General features: G+C 37.6%; 1 protein-coding gene across 4 annotated transcripts in view; it reads right to left on the bottom strand.

Moving 5' to 3' along the window:
- Nucleotides 1-2,873: 2,873 nt before the first annotated feature.
- ADAM23 (ADAM metallopeptidase domain 23) overlaps nucleotides 2,874-27,633 on the bottom strand; it is a 175,955-nt gene continuing 151,195 nt past the window's right edge. The window contains exons 24-26 of one of the 4 annotated variants that reach the window (XM_082467038.1): nucleotides 25,507-25,618; nucleotides 13,616-13,706; nucleotides 2,874-6,366 (exon numbers count right to left, since the gene is read on the bottom strand). In XM_082467038.1, the coding sequence (XP_082323164.1) occupies nucleotides 6,318-6,366; nucleotides 13,616-13,706; nucleotides 25,507-25,618 (252 nt within the window). In that variant the 3' untranslated portion in view covers nucleotides 2,874-6,317. The other 3 variants (XM_082467039.1, XM_082467040.1, XM_082467041.1) reach the window with 3 other exon arrangements.

Raw genomic sequence — 27,633 nt, 5'->3', positions numbered from 1 at the left:
TTAAAGCTCCAAAGAGATCTGAAGAACTCTTGATACCCTCCTGATCATTCAGGATGAAGATTTTTCTGTTTTGTTTTGTTTTGCCTTGTTTTTGGAGGACCATTCAATTTCCTGGGCCGATTTGGCTTTCAGTGATCATCACAGTCAGATAAATGTTCTCATGAGTGAACTCCGCGGGGTCACAAGTGCAGCCTTTGCAGCCACACCAGGGCAAGTGTGTGTGCTCACAACGTCAGCTGGCAAAGGTGCATCAGCAGATTCCAGCAGGACAACTATTTTCAGGTAATGAGGGATCATGGCATTTCCTTTCTCTCCGCAAGTCAGGTACGTGACCAATAACTTGTTCTAGTCAAGGAGCCAGAGAGGCTAATAGGTTTTTGAAAAGATTGAGGAAGGTTAACCTTCTCTCCAAGGCATAAAAGATAGATAAACACTAACTTTGGTGGACCGGAAGTGAAGGTGAACTTGGAAAATGATTTTGGCCCCTCATTAACTGAAGGACTTACTAAATGTTGCTTTAAAAGCATTTATGGTTCTTATCCACCCCCTCACGCCAGACTGAGATTAGCCAGGGATTTTTATGCGCAGAAAATATGAGAGGTTTACAGGTCAGGTCAAGAAGCCCTCTATGTCATTAATGACAGCCCCAAATACTAAAGACTGATCCATGATGAGTTCATCAGTGGAAAAATATCTAAAAACATAAGGTTTTGATGGAGAACCTCATAATCATCATCATCATCATCACTCAAGCAAAAGAAATCCAGATACCTGAAGCAGAAAACTAGATCTGAATATTACAGGTTATTCTACTCCCATGGCATTTGTAGATGGACTTCCTTCTGTGAACCAAAATGAGCCCTGGTTAAACATAATACGTGATCATGGTTTGAAGGTCCAACTGCACGGCCTTTCGCTCAAGTGCCACCTCCTCTGTGAAACCCTCCTTGATCTCAAGGGCAGGGATAGAGTCTCCCTCCTCTCTTCTGAGGCACTTAATTACTTAACGTCTATTGGGGCACTTATCGCATCGAATGTAAATGTTACATTTAAAAGATTGAGAGCTCAGAGTCATTGTGTCCTTAAGACCTGGCACAGTACTGTAGAATTTTTATAGATCAAGTTCAGGAAAGGTAGGAAGGAAAGAAGAAGGTGGGGGCTGGGATGGGAGAGGGGGGTTGGCGGGCTAGCAAAATGGAAGGAAACACGGGCCAGGTGGAAGGAAACAGACATTTAGCACTACTTACCCGAAGTGTCTGAGCTCTTCTTCTTGGGTCTTGAAGCATGCTGCTTCCTGTGCCTTGAGTGTTTCCCACTTTATTAGACTAGTGAACTTGTCATCTTTCAAGATAGTTCAACACTCATTTTTGGAAAGCCTTCCTGCATCCCTCTTCCCACATCAGTTCTCTTCTATTCATTTCCTACATGATTTAGTTTACTTATCACCTTGGGCTCAGAGGTTTTTGATTTTGTGATTTTCAACACATGTCTCTCCCTGCTAAATTGTGAACAACTTTAGGCCAAGAATTTTCTTTTGTTCCTTCAATTCCCAGGAAGAGTTCCTGGCATAGAGGTTTAATAAATGCTTGTCGAATGAATAAATTAATGGGTAGAAATCCCTAACTTTTGTACATTAACCTAAAGGGGGCCTACATTAAATTTGAAAAGTTACTTAGGATCCCATTGTGAGCATATGGATTGTCTACCTATTTATTCATGTCAAAGTTTTGACTCTAGGGCTGCTGTTAGATTTTCTAGGAAGTTTTTGGTTTCTGGGTCACCTTTCACAGTCAGTTACCAAGGGAGCAAGAATTCAATACAATGTCAAACTCAAAAAAAGAATGAGAAAGGAAAACATATAAAAATCAGATAATTCCTTTAAAAGTCAAATATAAATTGTACTCTAATGTTCTTTCTTATTTAAAGTATAATATTCATGTTATTTTAAGTGTTTCATATTTATTTTATTACATGAAATGACATAGAAACAAATGAACTATGGTGAGTGGACATAAAATTTACATAAGACTGTTCAGACTTGGGCAGAAGAGGCTCTTTGAGGGGACCTGTAAGTAGGGTGACTATGAGAGGATAAGAATTGATGAAGACTAGAAAAATAAACAAGGGTGAGGCCATGAAAGGCAGCCAGCACTTTAAGTCACATTATTAAGTTTGGACTTTATCCTATAGGAACTGAAGAGCTCCTGGAAACTCTACCAGAGGAATGATGTGGTCAGATTAGGCTCTTTCCGTGTTAGTGCAGTACATACATGTGAGGTACATGTGAGGTACACGTGAGGTACACGTGAGATACATGTGGCTGTTGAGCACACACCAAAGCATGGCAGTAGGGAGGGAGAGGAAACACTGAGAGACCTTCATGAAGAATGAATATTATTTGATGACCAATCCCATGCAAGGAGTGAGGAAATACCTTCCTCCTTTGAATGCTTCTGATCATACAATTTAGATAACCAAGTACTTCTATTTTCTTTTTAGTTTGATTCTAATGGTACCAGGTCAAAAGTGTGGATGCTATGACTAGCCATCCCCTCTTTAAACCCAGAAGAGAGACACTAAAGAAAAAAAAAAGGTAATGGTATAATCCTAAGGTGGTTTTTTTCCCCTGACTTAAAAAAAACAAAGCATTTCCAATAAATCCACTGAAACTGAATCCTAATCAGCAATATATTTATCATTCATCAGAGATTTTATTTTGCTCCATTGACTGATTAAATTTTTAGCGAGCCTTTGATTAAGAGACCAGTGCTAAAACTCTTGATCGTGTCACGTGCACAGCCACTTAATCAACAATACAAGAGAACACAGAAAAAGGGCTTAAGAAAAATGATCAAAGTAAAAAGCTACAACACTCAATGTTAACAAAAGTTTTAATATACACTTGACTACAGATGCATACAATGACTACTGAATCTCCATCCATAGACAGCCAAGGTATGAATGAATTTATTAACTTCCAACAAAACTTCAGGTTGTGCACTTAAAAAACTGGAAACTATTTAAAAATAAAAATTTAACAATGGAAGCAACAATGGCTATAAAATATGATGGGATTACTTTAAAGAAAGGGTTCAAGTACTGTTTGGAAAGTTCTTCAGACACTAGTCTTTGAGAAGTTTGTGCATTTCCCATCTTTGCATAGTAAAAAAAGAAAAACAGAAACTAAACCCACACACATACCACTTGGTAAAACTCCACAGCTCTACGTGATTCATGTTTTATAACATGCACTTATGTGTACTGCTCATTTATCTAATAGGAGTAGCTCTAATTTGATGGGCTCATGCAGTATCCCAGGGTGAGCAATGAAGTCAGCGCACATCTCCTCATCCATGTGTTATTAATTAATGTAGCAAAAGTAAGCAGGTGAAATGGGAACGTGTCATCACTTAACACTAACTCTTGTTGGGTAACATTAAACAGTGATATGCTTGTGTTTTGAGCTCAAAGGAATAAAAAGGCATATTCACACCACAAGAATCAGCAAATGAATGGCATATTCAAGAGAAAATACAACAGAGTTTGAAACTACATAACCTAACACCATCAAAAATAACTATAATCCACTGTTCACAACTGGTATGGTTGCATTACCTTTCATAGTCATACACAGATAGCTTAAAGCTTGTGTATTTTACATACACACACAAATAATTTAACACTGGAGCATAGGTTTCGTTACCTATGAAATTGCCAGTCTAACAAAAAGTTACACTGACATTTGCCATATGTACATAATATTTGGGGACCACTGTGGTCTGATTTAAAACATAACATCGCACATTTACAATGTTGTTTGTGAAATGCTCAAAAGTTAACAATAGATTTAACTTGTTTGCACTACCATGGTTTTGTATCTATTAAGTCACCAGTGGTGCCTCTGGAACAGCAGTGAAATGTGTACGGTGGACTCAGCAGCAGCTAAGTATCCACTGATGAATAGGACCCAGCAACAGAGAGATATAAACAATGTGGTGACAGGAAGAGATGCCGAGTAATCTGAGTTTCCTCCAAGCTTCCTCTAAGAGCCAATGCCGCTTGGTAGAGGGATACACCCTGTGTCTTATGAAGCCAAGAGTAAGGCTGATAAACCTTGTAGGTAGCCCTGTTAGTACAATATAAACATACAGCTAGTTCTAGAGAAAGACTGCATACCTGTGTAGCACTTAGGACTCAGAAAGCAGTAACAGGATTAAGATGTTAGGTTATGGTTTATTGTAGCATATAGAAATTAAGGTTTCTGCTCTATAATTGCGATACTTCCACAATTAAAGATAACTTGGGAAAAACCCCACTGTTTAAGCAGTACATTTTTAGGACTTAATCCTTTGCAAAGTTCAAGCAAGAGTGGTGAGACTAGTGTCATGAATCTTGCTGAAGAGGAATTTAAAGCTCAATCTAGCAACTAATTTGGTTGTCATGAAGAAGTGACTAGTACAATTGGATGTCCTGTTTCTAAAAACAGGACATTAAAGAAGTGTGGGCTCTTTGGGGGCCTTCAGTAAAACTCATCTCTAGAAGAATGCTCACAGAAAGGATCATGTACAAGTTTTTACATTCAAAACAAAGCTGGGACCAAATTTCTTTATGAACGTATATACTTAACACTTGAACAAAAGCTATCTTGACCATAAATGGAAGAAGAATTCAATGACAGTGAATTAAATTTAGAGGGACCTGGGAACCCAGATTACATCTGCAAATCTGCCTGGAGGGCAAAGGGTGTGAATTTGTATATAGTAGAATCCCGTTGTAATCCAGCGCAACATTCCACGGACCGGCCATACACTGTGGGCCAAACAAGGTTTGTTGAAAATACAACACACAGAAGTAAAGCCTATTTTAACAATGCTCACAAGAAGGTAATTGTTGTTTCTGTCCCCATTACCAGCTTTACAGTGGGTATCTACCATATATATTTTGAGGCAGGAAGTTGAAAGCATGAATGAAATATTGACAATAATAGATATGAATAAAATGGAAAGCTTAACTTCTTCCTCAAGCTTTCAACATTTAAAAATTATTTTTTAATTTAAGGCTTTAAGTTTATCCTCCTTTCACATTGAAGACAGGGAAAGAAAACTGTCAGAACCAAAAACTAAAATCATGAGCTTGGCACTTTTGTGATTAATTTGAGAGGGTGTCTACTTTCTTACATTATATACATATGTTTATAATGACATCAAAAAAAATTTAAAGACTTAGTACATATATTTGCATTTACATAATTTTTATATTTTTCATATGGGTTATTTTGTTCTTTGTGTCCCCCACCCTTTGTTTATTTTTGGCTTCAAGCATTTCAGCTCATTCAAGCATTTCATTTTTTAATTGTACCTGTTTTGTACCCCAAATCCCTGAATCTGTGGCCACATCTGTCTTTTTTTAAGCAAACCTAAGAATCACTGTACAACATGTTACAAGAGAGAAGGACAGAGACAAAAAGAAATAGAGAAAAGAACCCAAAAAGATGGGGACCAAACAATAAACTCAAATTTACAGAGAACCTTTACAAGAGAAATATTTCAGTACAGACAAGTGAAAATGATGTGTCAAAATCTCTTATTTCCATATTTACATTTATAAAAGAACTATACAATAGCTTCATTGTTCAAATTCCAGCTCCCATGTCCAAAGGATGCTCGGTCCAGGAGAAAAGACAACAGGAAAGTGAATCAACAAGAGCAGGGGTGTGTGGAGCTCCTCGTGGCCTGGTCTAGACTAGGGGGCTGGGGGTCAGGCAGCTTCCATGGGCTCATCTGTCACCTTCACCTTAGGAATTCAGTTGCAGGTTTTGCTGTGGATTGGCTTGCTAGCTGCTTGTTGTATATATGCCATGCAGATTTTACCCTTTGATCTTCATGCCACCGGAGTGTGTCATTGGTAGGAAAAGAAAAAACAAATCATGCCAAACCATTTAGAAGATATAAAGTGCCAACAGGCTGAGGAAAGAAAAAAACATTTGCTATTTTTTAATGGTTCTTTTATTGCACTTAATTTTTGTTGTTGTTCCTTCTTCCTTTCATTGGAAAAAAAAAAAAGATTCTGAAATCGTTCTTTTTATAACATTGTCTTTTGCTCCCTTTTATTGACAGGTGGTGGGAGGGGGTTCTTTGAAATTATTTCCAAAAAGGACAGTTTTCTTTTACCCCATCCCTGTCACCCCAACTTTAGTTCTGTAGTCATTACCACCCAGTGTTTTTGTTTACAGACTTAATAGTTCCGGCAACGATGCTGCAAGTATGTCATACCCAGAATCCAACAGTGCGAGATGCCGTTCATCCAGTGCCGCTGATTCAGATGGGGCCTTGCTGAGTAGGATCGAACCTCCTCTTCTTGACATTTCTTCCAGAGTGCGTCAAAAGAAGATGCAAGCAGAGGGGAAAAATCCACAATATTAATCAGATCGTGATGAGAGAAGGGTAATGATAATGACAACAATGCTAGTTCCAGAGCAAAGTAATCAACTGGCCCCCCCGAGGCAGATTTTCCAAAATAACTTGAAATTGAAACACAGAATGGCTCACACTTTTGGATGTTGTTACAACCTCCCTGCCAGTGTATATTCATTTATGAATACCAAAAGAAGCTTCAAGTTGTTCATTGTAAATCACAGAAAGCCTCAGCAGCCCAATTTGTCTATTTCAGAAGTAAATGACATGGCTAATTTTAACTAGACGTAAATTATTCCAGGGAGGCTCTCCCACTGAGGGGGCTATTAGCAAAACTAAGAAAAATTCTGCAGGTCTTAGAGCTACTTCCTTCCAGAACTTGAGAGTTCTATATCAGTGGATCAGCCTTTGTCAAAGTGGAAAAAAAAAAACACAACAACTTTGCTCTACTCAGTTATCTTGCTGCCTTGGTGGTGTGAGCTCTTACCCTACTCTGGAACAAGCATTTTTCTTACCTAGAAAGTTGAAAACCTGAGTGCACAGTAAGACAGTACACTCAAGGGAGAATGGACACAGGCTTGGGTTAGTTAAGCAAATGCAGCAGCTTAGCTTAGTTTGAAGTAAGCAAGTTAAAATGCCTTGCTCATGGTGTCCGGTCTCCTAAAAAGAGGTTCCTACGTTTAAAAAGAGAAAAGAAAGAACCAGCAAGACACTACAAGGCAACAACAAAAGTTAGTTGCAACCTCCCCGTGGTCTGGCTTCATGTGGGGCATTAAGCAAGGGGGCTCATGCATTCAGTCTGCACACTGGGCGGGTGCAACGCAGCTGCCACCGCGGCATCATGCAAAACTGGACACCAAGGGGTCCCCAGGATCCCTCATTCCCCTGCCCACTCACTTGGGGCCAGCTGGATACCCTTACAGCCCTAAGTACCAAAAAGATTACAGTATATTCCTCCTCACCCATAGGTAATTCAAAATAAAAACAATACCAAAGCTCAAAATATGTAGAAAGACATCCTGCAAAGTTCTTTTTTTTTTTCCAAGATGACCACTTTTATGCTTCTCTTTTGAAATAGCAAAAATAAAAATCTTTAAAGAAAATCTCCCTTCTCTTTTTTTAACGTTTTCATTATGGCATCTTCATTAATGGCTTAAACATGTGGATCACTGGCTAACATGTAGTGCAAACACTATTTCCAACAGTGCTACTTCTTTCTCTTCACCACTCCCCACCCCTTCAACCCTCTTTTGGGTCAGTATTCTTAAAAGCAGCCATTACTGACGCTGCCCAGGAAAGAGAGGGGAGAACAAACAGGAAGTCTCCCGAGATGTGTCTGTCACTGAGCTAGTTTCCTGCAGAGCACAGGACCTGTGTCTCTACCTACGTTCAATGCCCTTGAAGGTAGATGTATAAGGAACCACACATCCTGCGAGTCAGGTGGGGAAAAACAGGGACTGCTTGACCTTGTGAAATGACCCTGAAGGACTAGGAGCCCCAACCTATTTAGATATGTATTGCTGGAACGCATGAGAAATGTTAAACTAACGTCTCCCCAATTAAAAGCGGATGTGGAGGAAAGACCAAGTGTGCTTATGCTACCCATGTAAATGACTATATTGCCCTCATTCAAATTCAGGGAACGTCAGATAAATAGCCACGTTTACGGTCATAATGGCAATCTGGTTCTTTTTTTTTTTTTTGGCCGCACCGTGCAGCTTGCAGCATCTTAGTTCCCTGACCAAGGATCGAACCCGGGCCCACGGCAGTGAAAGCACTGAGTCCTAACCAGGAATTCCCTGGTTCATTTTTAAATGGAGATATGAAATTCCATTTCAGCCTGGCATACAGGCAACCTCTAGTGTCCAAAAGCTTGTGCTCCTTTTAAAAGTCAGTTTTTGAAGCTTAGATTGCATTTTTTATACAAAAAATGTTCTACAGTATGACTGGACTCCCAGGGCAGACCAGGAGGCCAAGCCACCCTCCTGTCTATGGGAAAATGGACTCTAGAAACTAATGGGGAGTTCCAGGACCACGCTTCCTCCACTGATGTCCCAGCAGGGAGAAAGTGGAGCCCCGTGATGAAGACAGAGAGGGATACTCCTGCACCAGGCGGACTTTGAGGGCGCCTCAGGGGTAAACTGTAAAACCACTATGGGCCACTGTATGTTGAGAACTGCCTGTCAAGTCTTTTTGTTCTATTTTAATGTGAAAGCAGTACTCTCGTGCGTAGGTGCTTGCTGCTTTTCTTGCACAAGTGTTTCCTCTGAATACCTCTGCTCACTAGATTCTGAAGGCAGCTCACTTTTTCATCATAACCTGCAAGGCATTTCTGGATCATTATAAAATATTAGTGTAATCCATAAACCCTGCATTGACCCAGTTTTCATCCACTTTCACTATTTCTGAAAAACCTGTACTTTTGTCTACTATATATTATACTATATATACATCTATACAAAATTTTTAAAAAGCACTTCAGGCAACAATAACCATCTTGGAATTGCAAAGTCTTAGGTCTTCTTTTAAGGGTATGTTTATCCACCACTAAGACCTTCTTTTCTTTCCATGATGAGTCATCACCTGTCCACCAAGAACCCTTTGCCCAGCCCCGCCTCCTTGGTCACCTTAGACTGAGTTCCCTTCCCCAGGGGGTTGAGTCAGGGAGCTGAACTGGGTCTTTCTGGCCAACCCAACACCACCACCACCTGTGAGGTCTGAGTGAGAAAGTGCCTAACCCAGGAGTCGCAGGTACTAGAGGAATCAGGCTCCTTCTTTTGCACTGGGATATCATGGAATTCAGATAAGCGGCAATCTGGTTATCTTCCTCATGGAAAGACTACCTAAAATTGATCCCATTTCCTAACTCTATAAAAATGAAAAGCAAAAAAAAGAAAAAAGGACATTTGCTTTTTTGAGAAAACATAATTAGCAATATTAAGTTCCTTTCAGATTTCATCCAAGGTGACATTCAAACAATTCAGTTAACTTTCCTTGTGATAATCCAGATATGGCCCTTTAAATTTCATTTATTGCAAGCACCTACACAGTCTTTTCTTTAGCACTTCCAATGACAAGGAACATAAGCCAAACAGCATCTCCTAGAGTTCAAGTCAGGCTCCGTAAGGACTTGTATCCCAAGTAACTTCTCATAGAGAGGAAACCACATACGTAATTCCACAGACATTAAATTAACACTTTTAATGTCAGGAGGAGCTCTGCCAGGCTAGGACGGCCACTCCTGCCACCAAATCCCATGCAGAGAGGAAGCAGCGGAATAATGGGACATGGCAACAGTCTTCCACAGACTGAGATTATAATATGGTTGGAAGAACTCAATATTCCTCCTAAAATCTTGTGATATGAATTGTCAACAAACTATGGCACCACCTATTACCTTCAAGTTCTTTTCCTAGCATCACCTAGAATTCCTCTTTTCTACTACCATCGCCTGTGATGTTGATATACTTTATGGGCATATAAATGACCATATTGTTCACGTCAAAATTCCTGTCTTCAAATTTCAGGAATTCAGCTAAAAAGCCATATCTAGGTTAATAACAGCAATTCTGTTCATTTTTAGATGGAGAGAGGAAATTTTCTTTTTATATATTTGTCACTTTTCCTAAGCTTTAGAGAATGATCCTAAATGCTACTAAAACGATCCTTCATTTTCTCGATTTTTTCCAAAGTCCAGGGAAAGCAACAGCTCTAATAACCTAGTGGAGTAGAATTATTATTCAGCATTGGATAGGGGCCATGAGTCTCCATGAGTCAACCAGGACAGAGGTTTGCAATCTTCTGCATCACAATTCGTAGCTTTATTTAGTGTGTGTAGGGATGGAGAGAAAAAAAGAGCATGGGGTGACTGTAAATCGATGCAGATGTGGTGGAAAGTTGGACAAATTGGTGTGCCAAGGGCCTATGTTCAGTTTTCACAGGATTTCTCAGAGAAAAATCCTGACACCCCCAAAGACTGAGAGTTCATAGATTGAATTATCCCTTAGCCATCTTCATACTTGGAATATGCAATTAACTGAAGTTACTAAGGTATGCCTACCACATTATCCAATACATCAGAATATTAAAAAAAAATAATAACCTACCAAATGAAGCATTTTTTTCTTTTTAAGAGTTTCACAACCTTGCTCATGCAAGTCTTACTTACGTTAACCAAAACTTTCAGACTCTACTATTCCGCTAAAAAGAAGTAATCTAAATTCATATTATTTTTTTGACCACAACAATCTTGATAAAGGTTCATTATCACTTTACACAGACAAATATGTACACATTCACACATGCATGTACACTCACATATGCTTATGCTTTTACACACACAATATGTACACATTCACACATGCATGTACGCTCACATATGCTTATGCTTTTACCACCAGTTTCAGGGGAAATATGGTTTAAAAAAAGAACCATAAAGAACGGCAGACAGTGTCAGGAGTCAGAGTACAGCTGTATTTCTCATGCATACTCTAACAGATTATGTTTGGTATGATACTTCCTCCACATCTATGTTACTCAGTGTTATACCTAAAGAAATGTGGCATTAGGAAAAAGCAGTACTTCCCCTGAGCAGTTAATATATTTTCCTTTAATCTAAAAGTTTATGTACCCTCAGATTCTTCAGGCTACTTTGCCAACTTCCCGTCTAGTAATAAAAACCCATTTCAGGAGGGATTTCCAATAAAGGTATTTAGAGCAATCCTTTTTAAAAACTGTTTTCAACTTCTGATTCTAAAGAAAGCTCTTTTGTGTCTACACTGAACTCAAAGAAAAAACTCGAAGTTTCAGTTCAACTAGCAAATAATTATATTTCCAAATCACCTCTAGACTAATCATCTCCAAAACTGTCCAAATGGTGGGAAAACCTAAGCTTTATCATTCAGCACCCAAAGCTTTTTATTGCAAGGTGTAAGCAGTTAAAGTTTAATACAAACCACATCTAAAGATCTAAACTCTGAAAATATAAAGCTCCTCATGGAGCAACCAATAGCACAAAGAGTAGCAGCTTCTCCGAATTTAAAGGGCTAAAGTGACATGTTCAAGAATTCTGCCTTCATTGTTTTTCTTTGTTTCAGGGCATACAAATATGTACTTCGCACTACTGTGTGCCTCCTACAATGTTCTCCTATAAGGGTCATAGGGATGGGAAGGGGTATTGACACAGCCCAGCTGCACATGTGTCGGCACAGCGTCCCCACAAAGGCTGTTTTTCTCACCTCGCTAAGTATCCATTTCTCCCCCTCTTTTTTTGTGTGTGTGTGTTCTTCTGATGATTAGACATCTCTCTCAGATATAAATAAACTGTACGGGCCTAATCCACTTATATACACAGTGATAAAGGCTTTTTTGTTTTTCCCCAAAGAAACATGCAATTCAAGCTGTGAGCTAGGCCAGGCCACTGTTTTGAGGTCCTGCTACAGAACAGTGCTCTTATCTCCAAATGCTGAAGCGGTACATCTGTCACTGCATGTGGCTGGATGGCAAAGATGCCCAGCAGACTCTTCTCCAGCCCTTTCTTTGAAACTGAGGTTTCCTAACACAAAGGAGGCATAAGCCTGGGCATGAGCCAAATTTATTTTTCTTGAGGCATATTTATGAAAAAGTTCAAAGGAGCATTCTAGAATGATAACAGATCATGGAACTACTGCAACGTACAATGACATTTTTACAGTAGTGAGACACTAAAAAGTTTTTGCTGGAATTAGGTCAGCCCAAACAAACATATATTCTTTTGTTAGGTACCATGTGAGAGACTCACCATCTGGGCAATATTTTGTTCATACCATACAAGAAATTTAAACAGGACTTGCTTACTTTGTGTGTGTGTGTTTTTCGAAGCATTTTGATGCCAAAATTACTGTTTCACCAAACAAGTTCAAGTTTATAAATATCTCTGTAGAAAAGAAGTCCCATCTGATAACACCTTTCCAAGTTGAAGCCACTCAAAACCTTGTAGGCTTATGCATTAAATCTTAATATAATAACAAAATTAGCAGAAAATGTTGGATTTATTTAAATCATCTATTGGTTTGTTTTTCTTTCATAATCAGTTTCTAATAATAACATTTTACCTGGTTTAAATATATTGAATTCAGAATTCCAAACATAAAATAGAATAAAGTTCATAATTAAGGCAATTATTCAGATAATTCAAGGTCAGAAACTTTCAATTTCAATTGAAACTTTCAGTTTCAATTTAGGTCAAAAACTTCCTCTGTTAAATAACCAGAGGGAGGCAAAGTGGGTTTTGAATTTGGGTAATGGTCTTATTTCCTGCTTAAATTTGTTTCCCTAGATCTAACTGAAACTAAATTTATCACAGGGAGTGTTTGGCACAGGAGGTCTTATCTACAAACCACAATAATCAAGTCATCACAGCAAGAAAAGGTATAAAAGGCAATTATCCAATGAATCCAAGGTATGGAAACATCCAAACTGGATAAACTAAGTCCAAAAATTTGGACCACAATTAAGGTTTGTTTGTGATTATCTGGTGTGTCTATTTAAACAAACTTACTTCAGTGATCAATGTACAATCCAAACTGAAAGGTCATATGAAAACACAAAGGCCTATCAGTCATGTCAATATTAACAGTTCATTAGAAAATAGTAAGTGTCACAAAGCCACAGACTTCAAATTCCAATGAGAAACTAATTCAGTAGGTTAGGGAATTAATAAAACTATTTTTTAAAAATCTGTTTTTATAAAATAATGAAGCTTTTCAAATCACAAAGCTATACATGTTACATGTGAAAAATAAGAACCAAATGGTTACTTAGGCTGTGAAAATTTCAAAATGTCAATGGCATATACAGCAGTTTTAAACAGATACAAGGAACTTATATCCACTTATTTCCAATGACATAGTTTCCTCGATAATCTGCCTATAAATAAATGTTTCTCAGGATGCTTGCTCCTAAAAGTTCTTTTATCAAAGAACTTCTCCTTTAAGCAGTGCATGTGACTGCCTTCTACATTTCATGTTTTCCCACTTGCCTGAAGATGATATTTGAGGTTCCATGTTTCTTCTTTTCTGACCCATTTCTGAACAAAAATATTTATTTTTAGCAGTTTTACCGTTGAAACTCGAAATCTGGTAGCAGGAACTCAAAACTTAGTTATGTAAGCAGAAAAGAGAAGTGCCAGAGCCACTGAGAAGAAGACATGCGGCATTGCTTACTTAAATCCCCATCCTGTGCCCCCAAGGACAATAGCTGCTACCAGTATGGCACCAGCGATGGAGCCTATTATGAGATTGGTGGCACTAGGACCTGTGACAAAGGATCATGGGAAGAAAGTCATATGAGCAGACCACTTTCATTACCACCAGGGACAGGCAGATAAGCGGTTTCACGAAGTAAGTCCCCTGCGTAAAAGATCGCTAAACACTTAAATCACCTTTATTTGTAGACAGCTACTGCTTGGATTCATCTCCCTGGAAATCTAAAGTTTCTGCACCACTGACAGAATAATTCATTCCATTCACCTTTTTCAGACTTTGAAGCAAACTATGCATGCCCAATTGCTGCCGTTGCCCACCTTTCTTCTCCTCCCCTTTCCCAGTATCATGAATCAAACAAGTAAAAGAGCAAATAAAGAACACGACTGCGTTAGAATTCTTCCAATCTGACTGGCAAATGAGGGCATGAAAAGAAGGAAAACTATTCCACTGAAATGCTCTTTCAAGCAGCACATAAAGTTGTCTGAATGCTAAATTTTTTATCCCCCGTTGGAGACAGTTAAAATTTAGAAGTCGGAAGGAGGGTATCAATAAATAAATAGAAACTTTGAAGCTCTCAAAGAGCTTCACTGCACGGACTTATACAGTGTTTACACAGCAACATGGGGTTCCAAAGACAAGATATAAAGGAAGCATAAAATTCATTCGGGTAATTCTGTAGAAATGGGAAAAAGATTCCTTAGGTTCGACTGAATCTATCTTCAATTTTCTAGTTATTGCTAAGGGAAATCTGAGGCTTAGAGATAGTAAAAAAAATAAAATAAAATAAAAAGAGAGAGAGAGATAGAGTCGGAAAGACAGCAAGAAAGAAAATGCAAGGTGGAGCTTCTATCAGTTGTTTAAGAGTTGAAACATACAGTAAATCCTCTCCACCCACGTGGAAAACACTTTAGCTCACTAATTTTAAATGTAAGAAACGCTAACTTCAGCACACGAATTATTCTAAGTATCACAACCTCCAGTATGCTAATATGCAGGTCCAGTGCTCCTAACAGCAAGCCACTTCCAGTCCTAACTATGCATCTCTGTTCCAGAAGTCTCGAGGCCAATTTTCATAGCTCCCCTAAAATCCTGAGTTGGTGTATACATTCATTTCTGTGTAAAAAATTCTCTTTTCTGCTCACATCAGTGCCCTCAACTGTGTACATAAATGGATGCCACTTTTAGCAGCACCAAAATTGTGTGCGTTATGTGTTTTTACTCGGAGACCACCCAGGGCTGTGGGCATGAGTAGGGAGGTGGAGGATGAGTGAGTCTGGGGGACAATGGGAGGCTGGGGGATGTGGTCTTCACAGGCTCCTGGGCTGTGACACGCTCTTAGGACTAACCACTGAGGTTCTACAGAACACAAATCTCAGTGGCCTGTAGAGACACACTGAAAATAATAAATAATAATGAGTGCAGGAAAAGCAGATTACCTACTGTATATTGAGCACTTGCTACATGCCGGGTGAAGTTCTAAGCTCTTGACAAATATTATTTCATTTGATCCTCACAAAAACCTTATGAGATAGGAACTATGATTATCCCTGCTTAATAGATGAAGAAACAGAGGCTTCTAGAAGTTAATAAGTGACAGGGGCAAAATCTGAACACAAATTTGTCTGACTCTCAAGCTTATGCTACAAATTGGGGTCAGCGAACTACAGATCACAGGCCAAATATGCCCCCGATGCTTTTTTTGGCAAAGAAATTTTATTGGAACATGGCCACGTTCATTGGTTTACATACTGTTTATGGCTGCTTTCATGCAGAGACAGCAGAGGTACGCACAAGGCTATGACAGACACCCTGCGGCCTGCAAAGCCAAAACAATTTACTATCTTTAAGATTGCTAAACATTATCCCATTTAGCTGTATTTCCTCCCCACATTTTTTTCTGCTCTTGTTCTTTTTTTTTTAATTTTTATTTTATATTGGAGTATGGTTGATTAACAATGTTGTGTTAGTTTCAGGTGTACAGCAAAGTGATTCAGTTATACATATACATGTATCTATTTTTTTTCAAATTCTTTTCCCAGTTAGGTTGTTACAGAATATTGAGCAGAGGTCCTTGGGCTATACAGTAGGTCCTTGTTGGTTATCTATTTTAAATATAGCAGTGTGTATATGTCAATCCCAAACTCCCACATTTTAATAAGGAATCAAATTTTGAAACAAACTTTCAAAAACTTTGTATTACCATCTACATTCTGTATGCTTTAGAAATGATTTGTACTTTACTAGCTCAGAAAGCATAGGTTGGGATTAGAATCAATACATAATCCATGAGAAATGATTCCTGATTTACAATTATAAACTAAGGAGTAGAAGTAAAGGCAAAAATCCCAAACAAAACCAAAAAAAAAAAGCTCTGTGGAATACTCAGTGACTAAATGAACATTAATACTATCAGTTGAACCAAATAGTGTTAAAACCATCTATATCATACTATGTGGATTTTATTTTTAAAAAGCTATATTTCTGTTTTTAGCAATTATGGCAAAATTTAGAATTTGAAGGAAAAAAATCAGTAAACTAATAGACAAAAAGAGTGCAGAAACCAAGTTAAATAAATAAATCTATTTAAAAAATATATATATATGCTTATACAGACTTAACCTGTCACAACCAGAAATAGCCACAAACTAAGGGTAGATGAAACAAAGGTTGGTAACAAAGACTATGCTTTACAGCAAAGGCCTTGGATTTTGCCCAGCTCTAAATTTTTCCAAGGGAAATTTATTAAAATTCATCCCTTCTGTTAGTATATTGCAGTTACAGCCAATAAATAATATAAAATGATGTAAAAATGGAATTTATATACTATAAAATAATATAAAAAATGGAATTGGGATGATTTTTTAGAAAACTACCTTTCTTCAAGGAGGAATTTCACATAAATGTATATAGAATTTCTCCTGGAAAAGGAATGTTGCTTCTGTATATAATCCAGTTAACAGACCCAAAGTGAAATTTTACAGGACAGAGTTCTTGTTTTCTCTAAATATTTTACCTCTGTCATATACAAGTAAGTAAGGAGAGATAAAATATTTATTTTCTAACAAGTAAAGAGAAATAAAATATCTTTTCCAGTATTTTAGCTTCCCTTGGGCTTCACAGTCAATACAGATGGGATGTGAGTTAGAAGATCCCAGTCTAGTCAAAGCCCTTCAGTCAAGGGGAGAGAAAGCTTAGGTAATCTTCAACACAAAGTGAGACCTCTGGACTCCCTCCTCTCTTAATGATATTTTGGTGCCTAGGTCTCCCAGGCCCGTACTGTACTGTGTGCAGCAACTAATGGGACTAAGGCGGAACGTGAGTGATGTTAGCAACGTGCCCGTGGTTTGCGGAGGTTGAATAGAGTTTATCTGGTGTTTCCTTAAGATACTAGGAAATCATTCCTGGGCCACTGGGGAATGTTACCACCACTACACTGAATAGAAAAGACAGCATGTGTGGGGTATTTCTGTTATTTGTAAATGCTCTCTCTGTAATTAGAGGGGAAAAAAATCAGGATAATCTTTTAGTCTACAGATTGGCAATCTCATAAAAGCAATATCCCGTGGAGAAAGGACAGCTCTTGTGAAGATGTGGATCAAGTACAGGGCAACCTAAATTAAAGCACCAATGAGGAGAGCTGTATTTCTGTGTAGGGCAAGTGGCACACAATATATTTATTTATACACTGGTTATTTTTAAGACAAACCCACCAGATAATTTGCAACTGTTCACTTAAGGTTTGCACTAAATATCTTCCCTTTCTTAAGGCTCCTTGTTTCCAAATATTTATGTAAACTTCTGATTTGAATGATTAACCTATTCTATAAGAAGAAAATAAAGGCAGTATCCTGAATATCTTCTTTTTTTAAAAAATTTAAGCTGAAGCCTCCTATATCACTCTAAATAAATGGAGGAAATATTAGTGGCTTCATTTGGATTATCTTTAAAAGGAGCTACAACTGTTGATAATTCCTAGCTGTATATGTGGATCTATTTGACTGGTGAAGATTACACTTGTTATAAGAATCCTAACAAACTCTCATATAAAAGCATTTTTGTCAATAGTTTGTCCAAAAAAAGTCTGTATCTTAAAATCACTTTTACAAATGGAGAAGCAATGGAAGCTTTTGGACCATTGCCTTAATTGTGAAGACATCATAAGCACCCCAATATTATTTTATGCCCCACATTGTTCCAGACAGGAGAAGGTTCTCCACTGCACGAGAAAACCACAGGACACAAACACATCCAAATCACACCACAAGGGGCACTACCACGGGGGACACAGCAAGGAGACAACACATGGGGGAGTCAGATGCCAAGGGTCAGCTCACACGCCAGGAACCAAACAGAAACACTCTGAAACTGAGAAAGATGCTTACTCCATTCCCCACCCTGTGCCTCCAAAAATCACCCCCAGGGCCAGAATGGTGCCGGCCACGGCACCTATTAGCCTGCTTGTGGCCATGTTCACTGTGTGGAGGGAAAAACGGAGATTTTTTTTTAAACAAAGGAAATTAATTACACACTGATTTCACTATCATACATATAATCCATTCAGGAAATGCTTTGAAAGTCAGTTAAAGATTGAGATCTTTGCTTTAAGATTTGAAATTATGATCTACATACACATTGCAAATATTTGAAGATGATTTTGAATTTATGATCAAATTCCACAAATGCTACTTAAAAACATAATCTTTTATAAATACTTTAAACATGTAAATAATCCAATTTGAGTTATAGGTCCTACACGGAGTGAGATAAAATTAAAATGTAATTTTAATTGCATAACAGCAAATCTGTATTTTGGTTATGAAAGTAATAAACCATTACTATGCTTTTTATAAACTTCTCAAACCGTGAAATATGCCTAAGAAGCTATATCTTTTTTAAAATTCAGATCTTATTCAAATTTTGTGAAAATCCTTACAAATTTAAAACAGAATATATTTCAAACGAACCGCATTTTTACCTGGAAAGTTACTTTATCTAAAGGAAAAGTGTATCTCAAATAACCTGTAATGTTTGGGACATACATTGCATTGGGACATTTAGTTTTTGTTTATAGTCTCCAGTGTATAAACTATGCACTGAGAGAAAGTTAGGGTCTCCGGGCAACTGTCTTAATTGCTTCAAAGCATGCAGTAGCGGATGGCTGAGTGGAGACACTCCATCCCCGCACATCACGACTTCTGTGAATAGCTTTAGCATGTTGCAAAATGGGCCTGGGATGAGCACAGGTCCCCAGCGTTCTCTGCATGGGCAAGATGAAGTTTAGCGTTGAAGGAAGAAGGCAGGTTATTCAGGGTTGAACGTGTCTGTGCGGCTGTGACTCTACATGCAAACCTGTGGACAAAAATGCACTTTAACTCACATTTCTATGTGAATCAAAAGTACTGGCTTCAATCACTTTACCAGTTAAGACCGAAATTAGCTTCCACAAGGCTGCATTCACATGGATTGTGTGTTATGGCAAACAAAGAACTGTGACTCGACGTCACAATTTTTTAAGGCTTAATATTGGGCTTGTTAACATTTTGAGCTAAATATTCTCCCAAAGAAGAGAGAGGACCTTGGTGAGCAACTGTACAATTGCTTCATTTTATCACAGAGCAAATAATCTGAGTGACAGATTCTAGTTTTATCATTAACTAAGCACAACCTGAGTTGTTCTTAAAATAACGAAGAAGACGGGGGACACAACAGAAAACAGAGAAAGTCTATGGAGAGCATTGAGGGGAAAAGAAAGAAGACCAACATATAAGGTGGTGGCAATGTTTTCCAAATATGACAGTACATTATAATTCAAAATAACCTAACTGATGGCTCAGATTTTCAAATTGTGGAGGTAAATATTGGGATGAAAGGTATTCTAGATCGAGTGCCTTATTTTTTCTTTTTTTGAGTCCTTAGAAAATCATTGCTTTCAGAATACTAAATTAACCAGGATACATCATGTTATCATTTTTTTTTCTTTTTTTGCGTAAGTTTTAGGCATTGGCCCTCAGACCCGAAGTACGTGAGAGTACTATTACTTCGTTAATTCTCATATAAGCTCTATGTGCTAAATTACAGGAAACACACACACATCTCTGTAAAACATAATGATAAATGAATATTTGTTATCTTTATAGTAACTGTATGAATGATGACTAAAAATAGCTATTTTAAAAGGCTTTTTGTATTTGCTATGGATGTAATTTCTCACTGCAGAACGGAGAGAATTAGGCAATCAATCATGCAGGTGTTAGAAACAACCAGAGGAACAAGACTTCTACAGATGCTTCAAATATGTATTCAAGATAAACAGATATAGTCTGTAATCACCCCTGAGCAAGAACAATTATCTCCAATTCTTAACTGATGAGTAGTCAACACCAAAGCAACATAAAAGTAAGTGGAAAAATAGCTTTTTCAAAGGTATCCTCTCCCGTCTTTGCTCTCCCTCCCTCCCACTACTTTTAATGGTGGTATACTAAAAATATATGTAAAATCCATTTGATTCTTTATCATGATACTTGACACGGTTATCTCTTTCAGTAGGTAGCGACTCAACGTGTTTTCAAACTGGCATGAATTCACTGAGTGGCTCACAGGTGGATGGATTTGTACAGGGGAAAATATTCAGAAACCAAGGTCTCAGCTGCTCTTCACAGCTACAAAGAATTTATCTCCTCATTGAAAAAAAATTCCTTGGATCTTTAGGGGCCTATGATCTAGTTTCATTTCTGTAATAATTTATTTATTATGTAACTGTATTTGTTCATTCACTCACTCATTTGTTATCTACCAAATGCCTTTTTTTTTTGGTTCCAGAAAATACAGTGTAAGAGTAAGGGAGCAAAGAACACAGTCTGGTTAAAGATTAAGTATAGTATTTATTTCTAATCTTAAATTTTAACAAGATAATAAATCTCTGCAGAAAGAACTTTGGTGCATAGAGTACAAATGATGGCTTCGATGCCTCCTGCCTTTGAAGTATTTAAGGATGCAGGATTATAGCCCCTTTTGGTTCATTGGAATCACACAGATGAAATAATGCAGCTTTTTGTTTCAGAAAGTCTCTAAAAGTAAGAAAAGAAAAAAGCCAATCGCTCAGTTTCAAAAACACAATTTCAAAGTGTCTGAAGCATGACTAGTCTGTGGAAGAATTCTACGTATAAAATAGAAATTCCTAAGAAAAGGAAAATTTCATAGTTCGTATCTTGATATTATATGCGTCTCAAAAATTCTACCTCTTATCACATATGATAGCAGGGACCAAGATTAAAAATAATAATAATAATCCAGCAAACAACAGAAGGATGAAAACAAGAATGAAAACATACTGCTGAATGTTAATAATATAATGCTTCCTTTGACAAGCAATGGATCAGCTAATAAGCTTAATCATTACCTGTTTATTTTTTTCACCCTTTCTACTTAGTACTGCTATGAAAACTAGCAGCATAACTTAACACCCAGCTTTAACTCAGGCTGTGTGCAATAACAGAAAAAAAACACTGGGCTGAAGATCAGGTGATCTACGTTTTATTGTTGGCTCTGCACCTAACTAGCTGTTAACCTTGTTAATTTAGTTTTCTCATTTTTAAAACAATGGGTCTGAACTGAATTGCCACTAAGGCCCCTCCATCTCTGATCCGATGACTACTGTCATGATGAAAGGGTCTGACCAAAGCTTCCCAGGACCATTCTTTGCCCTTATATATATCAATGAAAACATGTGATATGTTCCAGTTTCTTCTCTTTCCTCCTACAATGGTGTTGCAAACCAACCAGTGAGAAAAGTTCCACTGTATGTCATAATAAGCACTGTGCAACGATGCCTCCACATTACAAAAACTACTGGTACTCAACGTGGCTCTCCTTACAGCAGGTGGAAATTCTAGGTCTTCTAAACAGAGTTCAAACATATTTTACCCTTGTAGAACAAGCCAAAATAATTTCTTTCAGGGAGTTCAGTGGAAACAGGTTGGGAGAAGAGGGACCCAGAAAAGTCTTCATATGTAAAATGAATGACAATGTAGAAAAGATGAATGAAGTAATATGTGATAGAAAATCTTTTTAAAAAAATCCTCACCCACATGGTTTTTGCATTGAGATCCTATTTCTTGTCTTTTAGTAATTTTGATTTGAGAGTTGGAGCAAATAGTCTAGCATGCTTTAAACAGTGGGTTAACAGTGGACAACTTTAGCGAGTACAGAGTGACTTCAGTGGCAATACTTTCATGTGTGTTTTTCATCCCTACCTAGATGGAGAAGTTGAATTTTTATTCCTCCAGGAACCTATAGTTAAAATGAAAGGAATGCCCAAAACACATTGGTTCATTTCTGACCTCCTCAAATCAATGGAAACAGAGTCACAGAATTCACCTTTATTTTTTACTAATTTGGTCTTGATCCAACACCAGACCAATTCAATCATGAGAAAGAATGTAGAGCACAAAGTTACAGAGAAAAACTTTGGCACCTCATACAGCTGCTGAACCTACAGTCAAGGAAGTACTGATTGTTTCAATACCTTGAGTTCATTACTTGTTACTCTTCAGCAAGGCAATACAACAAATGGATTCTGATAAATGGAAAATCAGCGCTACATGCACCATTTCACTTCCTTTATATATTCCCAAAGAGAAAGGATGTGATATTTATTGAATGCCTACTATGTGCAAGGATGTGCTGACTTTTAAATAGTAGAGAATCAATAAATATTTGCTATCTGGATTAAAAAATAGAAGTAAAATACCTAGTTTCTCTTTTAGCATCTTCTTTTAACTAGAATATCAAAAATCTACAGTCAAGTGTTTAAATTTTTATTTCTGTTGTTTCCCATTTTCCTAGTGTATTACTGGAGTTTCCTATAGAGGCTGCAAATATATAAACGACCGTTATAGATAGAGCCATTATTTAGTTGTTCTAAAATTGCTTGACTTTTCTGGAAATCTGATAATCTACAATAATAACTGCTCTTTGTTTATATCAATTAATGGCTTTTTTTCAAATGAATCAAGATTATTAGAGATTCATGAGGATTTTAGAAATTTTAGAGCCAATTGGTAGGTTTACTCAAATGATTCCACTGTCTTCATTAAGAATTTAAAAAAAAAGAAAATATGCAATAGGAAAGAAATTTACCAGAATGCTAACATTGATTACCTCTGAGTTGCCAGATTAAGAATGATTGTTATCCTCTTTTTAATCTTTTCTGTATTTTCAAATTTTCCTACAATAAACTTGAATGATCAAAAAGGTTATCTTTAGAAGATAATGAAGACTAGCACCACATTAAATGGGAAGAAAGCAAAACAAAACAAAAGGCAGCTATGGATATTCTCTTCTCTAGAATGTAGTTGTTTACTTTATGCTTCCAACTAAGTTTTCTAGGCACAGGTGAGTGAAGGAACAGGGAATAGAGAGAACCAGACAATTAATAATCCCCTATCCTACATAATGAAAAAGGACAAAGTCTAAGCCACTTTAGCTCTGCTCATCTGTTTGGGCATCCTTATACATCACTTGAGGAAACAGCATCTAGATCTTTAAGAGAATCACAGACATGCTATGGCGAGAAAATTTGGAAAGAATGAATCTCTCCTTCTTGTCAGAGCCTAAATCTTCTCTAAATCTAAGTTCTGAAGGTGGATCCAAGAATTTTTTGTACTAATTTTAAAGTAACAAAAGACTAAATGTAAAAGTGGAATTGGTTCCTTTTTAGAAATAGAAGGAGAACAGAAATAGACTGTGAGGGTGTGCTTGTGATTCTTATAGAATCTTAATATCATGGCATATTAAGCAAACTCATGAGAAGTGTTTTAACACACCCACTCCTACTGAACATTACACATGCACCCAAATCAGCCTAAATCTCTTCAGGAATTGAGGACTATGGAACTTCATATGCTTTCGAAGTCATAGTTTCCTATACGGACAATACTGAAGCTCAGAGTTTAAAGGCACTTTCATCCAAAACTAAGCAGATCAAAATGACACTATTTCTATATGTATTTTTCCTACCTGCAGGAAAAAAAAGCATGATAGTTATTTACAAAATACTGTTAGCAGTACCATGAAAAAGAAGAACCTGATATACAATGCCCATTGGTGCACAACATTCGTTCTAGTAAATTTTTGGTTTCTCAGGTACAATGCTATATAGATGCTATAGTAAGCCTACTTAACTGATGACTTTTCTAGATCTTTGAAAATCATAAAATGGGTTGGGAATGGGAAGAATAGTGAGAAAGTGACTATCATATTTATGATGACATAGGCTACATTATAACACGATGTAAAAAAAGAGAATAGGCCTGAGATTGGGCACTTGGGTCCTGGTCCCAGCCCTGCCTCTGGTTACCTTAGTAACCATAGTATGTCACCTGACCTCAGGAGCTGAGAGTTCCCATCTACAAAATGTGGGTGGTTCCAGTCAGAATGGCCATCATCAAAAAATCTACAAACAATAAATGCTGGAGAGGGTTTGGAGAAAAGGGAACCCTCTTGCACTGTTGGTGGGAATGTAAATTGATACAGCCACTACAGAGAACAGTATGGAAGTTCCTTAAAAAACTAAAAATAGAACTACCATACGACCCAGCAATCCCACTACTGGGCATATACCCTGAGAAAACCATAATTCAAAAAGACACATGCACCCCAATGTTCACTGCAGCACTATTTACAATAGCCAGGACATGGAAGCAACCTAAGTGTCCATCGACAGATGAATGGATAAAGAAGATGTGGCACATATATACAATGGAATATTACTCAGCCATAAAAAGAAACAAAACTGAGTTATTTGTAGTGAAGTGGATGGACCTAGAGACTGTCATACAGAGTGAAGTAAGCCAGAAAGAGAAAAACAAATACCATATGCTAACACATATATATGGAATCTAAAAAAAAAAAAAAAGGTTCTGAAGAACCTAGGGGCAGGACAGGAATAAAGACGCAGACGTAGAGAATGGACTTGAGGACATGGGAAGGGGGAAGGGTAAGCTGGGACAAAGTGAGAGAGTGGCATGGACATATATATACTACCAAATGTAAAATAGATAGCTAGTAGGAAGCAGCAGCATAGCACGGGGAGATCAGCTCGGTGCTTTGTGACCACCTGGAGGGGTGGGATAGGGAGGGTGGGAGGGAGACGCAAGAGGGAGGATATATGGGGATATATGTATATGTACAGCTTATTCACTTTGTTATAAAGCAGAAACTAACACACCATTGTAAAGCAATTATACTCCAATAAAAATGTAAAAAAAAAAAAAATGAGGGTGGTTCTAGATGGCCACTGAGACTCCTTCTAACTCTAAACTCCTTTTAATGGCTGGTTAAAACAAAGGTCCAGATCTTTCACGTTTTCTTTTTGAAGTATTAAAGGTCTGTGAAGTATTCCAATTTCTTCCTAATCAAAAGTGTGCTTAAACAGAGCATGGACGACTACAACTTCCTTCTGGAAGGACTCAAGTAGTGAGGAATGACCAGAGTCTCATGTCAGTGAAAAAGAGTTTATCTATTAAAAAACTGGCATAGCTTAGACAAACTATAAAATGATTAACATTTGTGATTATGGAAGAAGAACGAGGTTTAAAGGAAAGAAAGGAAATCGGTATATTTACTTCTTCCCAATCTCAGTTCTAGGCTAAGGGGTACCTTAAACATTTTTTTCAATGTTATATTACAAGAACCCTTAATTCTACAGTAATATGAATCATACATTTTAATGGCAAAAAGAGATATTCTTATGTGTCTCCTGTCAAATCTATGAAGTTGTTATATTGGCGCCATTGGAAGAGTACCAATGAATTCAGTATGCAAGGAATTGAAACTGAAATCACACAAACCCTTGGGTCCTTCGTCCTTCGGGGGGTGCAGGCTCCTAACTGGATCCCGGATACTACAGTCTGTCCCTGCCCAGGTGAAATCACAGATGCAGGTGGCTTCATTACTACACACCTGTGAAGAACAAAGAACAGAGATGCGCCATTTTCACTGCACTTGGTGGAATAATGGTGATAAATGTAAAAGGGACACGGAACAAGGCAGAAGCTTTAAAACCCATTGGGAATTTTTAAAAATCTCCCATGGTTTTGAATACTAGACAAGGGGAAACAACGTATAGATCCAATAGATGGATGATGTACTTTTCAGTTAATTATAGAAAAATCAAGAATAAAAGGAAGAAATTTTTAAATTAAATGTTAATTACTCGTGTTGATATTATTTAAGTACACAAATGTCTGACAATGTAGAAACATACATGCTTAATTCAAGAAATTAAGTGATACTGGGTTTAAGAGGCATTGCCAGAGATTAAATACTTGGAGGCATAAATCACCAATGCACTGCATTATCTCACCATGCTCAACACAAAAGTCATTAGGTGGCACTCTGCCAGCCAAACACACACCCTCCCACCTTCCCTGCCTGCCCGTGGTATCACTCCTCTCTCAGTCAGCCAGGCTGAAGACCCTCCTAGAGGGATCTTTGTCCCTTTCTCTTCCTCTGGGGACCAAGCAGCATGCTGGAATGGATGTGTAATTTAGATGAAATAAATAACCATCCACAAACTAGAGACAGAGTAGGTTAAATCCCCATCTGCCTGTGAAATACATTCGGAGATAGATTATTTAGAGATGATAAAATCGAATTTAGGCTTATTGGTATAAGAGCTTTTTAATCTGAAATGACATAACATCATGATTATGATTAACAGGCTGAATTTAACCCTTTTTTTAACAAGATGAAAAAGTGGGAGGGGTAGTGGAGACTCATGGGCCTTTTAAAGGCATTAAATTTTATAATGCTTTCAGAACAATAACTGAATAACTGAGAGGTCTGCCCAGTGCTTTTACTTTACTGTAGCAATTATTGAATATTTACTACATTTACTATGTGCTGGGTACTTATGCTCAGTGCTTTGTGTATAGCATCTCATTTAATACTCACACTAGCACCCTGATGGCTGAGAGAGGTTGAGTGACTTGCCCAGAGTCACTGGGATAGAAAGAAGCAGAGCCAGGATTCAAACCCAGGATTTTTTCTAGCCACAAAATCCATGCTCTTGATCACTAGGCTGTACTGCCTCCCAATGAGCCTATGATTTCAACCAAACATGAAATCACAGTCATTGGTAATAAGCTTCTTATGTCTTTCTATCTTGTTCTACGACATATCACCTGTTTAGCTATCTATATTTTGGATTATTTTTACCTTCATTGCAGCATCTTCCTTTGAGATGATCACTCTAAGTTTCTTCATGTCTGTTTTTTCCATTTCAGAAGGCTGTTTAAATTCTGAACTACTTTTCTTTTACTAAACCCAATTTAAATAATTATTAAAATGTGCTTTTAGGTATTAAACCTCGGTTTGCCAGGAAGCATCTGCCCAAACACTTTGTGCATAGAATTAAAGCTACATGCAGTTGTGAGTAGAGAGTACATCTTCTCTTTGGCTGCCAATGGTCCAAGCATAACCGTACAACTTTAAACACGTGAATTATAGCAGTGATCCAACCTCTAGTCTAGTGTGATCTTGCACACATAGATACTCAGTATGTTTGTGCACACATAGATACTCAACATGTTTGCATGTTGAGTAGCTGGAAGGCAATTACTGAGAGGCTGTAAATTATAGTGAATGGTACAAAGCAGTCACATGGGGTCTACAGTTTCTTTAGGAACCACATCAATTTTCTTCCAACTCCTTGGATGCCAAACTATCTCTAGAGACTGCAGTGAATACAAATAGCCAGTGGTAAAAGAAACAACAAAAATAAAACCATATCAACACATATAGGAGCTATTCTTAGCAGATAAGGATACTAAGGAAATAATCATAGTCAGTGTATAGATATTAACAAGTCATGGAAAGAGAATGGCTGAACTGGAAGTCCAATCACTGTGAAGCTGGAGGATGCCAGACAATGTTTGCCATCTTCCAACTTCAGATTTGGGCTGGACACTGATGCC

The sequence above is a fragment of the Balaenoptera physalus genome, assembly GCF_965194825.1.
Source record: "Balaenoptera physalus genome assembly, chromosome: 6".
Classification (NCBI taxonomy): domain Eukaryota; kingdom Metazoa; phylum Chordata; class Mammalia; order Artiodactyla; family Balaenopteridae; genus Balaenoptera; species Balaenoptera physalus.
The sequence above is the reverse complement of the archived record's forward strand: the minus strand, read 5'-3'. Positions and strand labels throughout refer to the sequence as shown.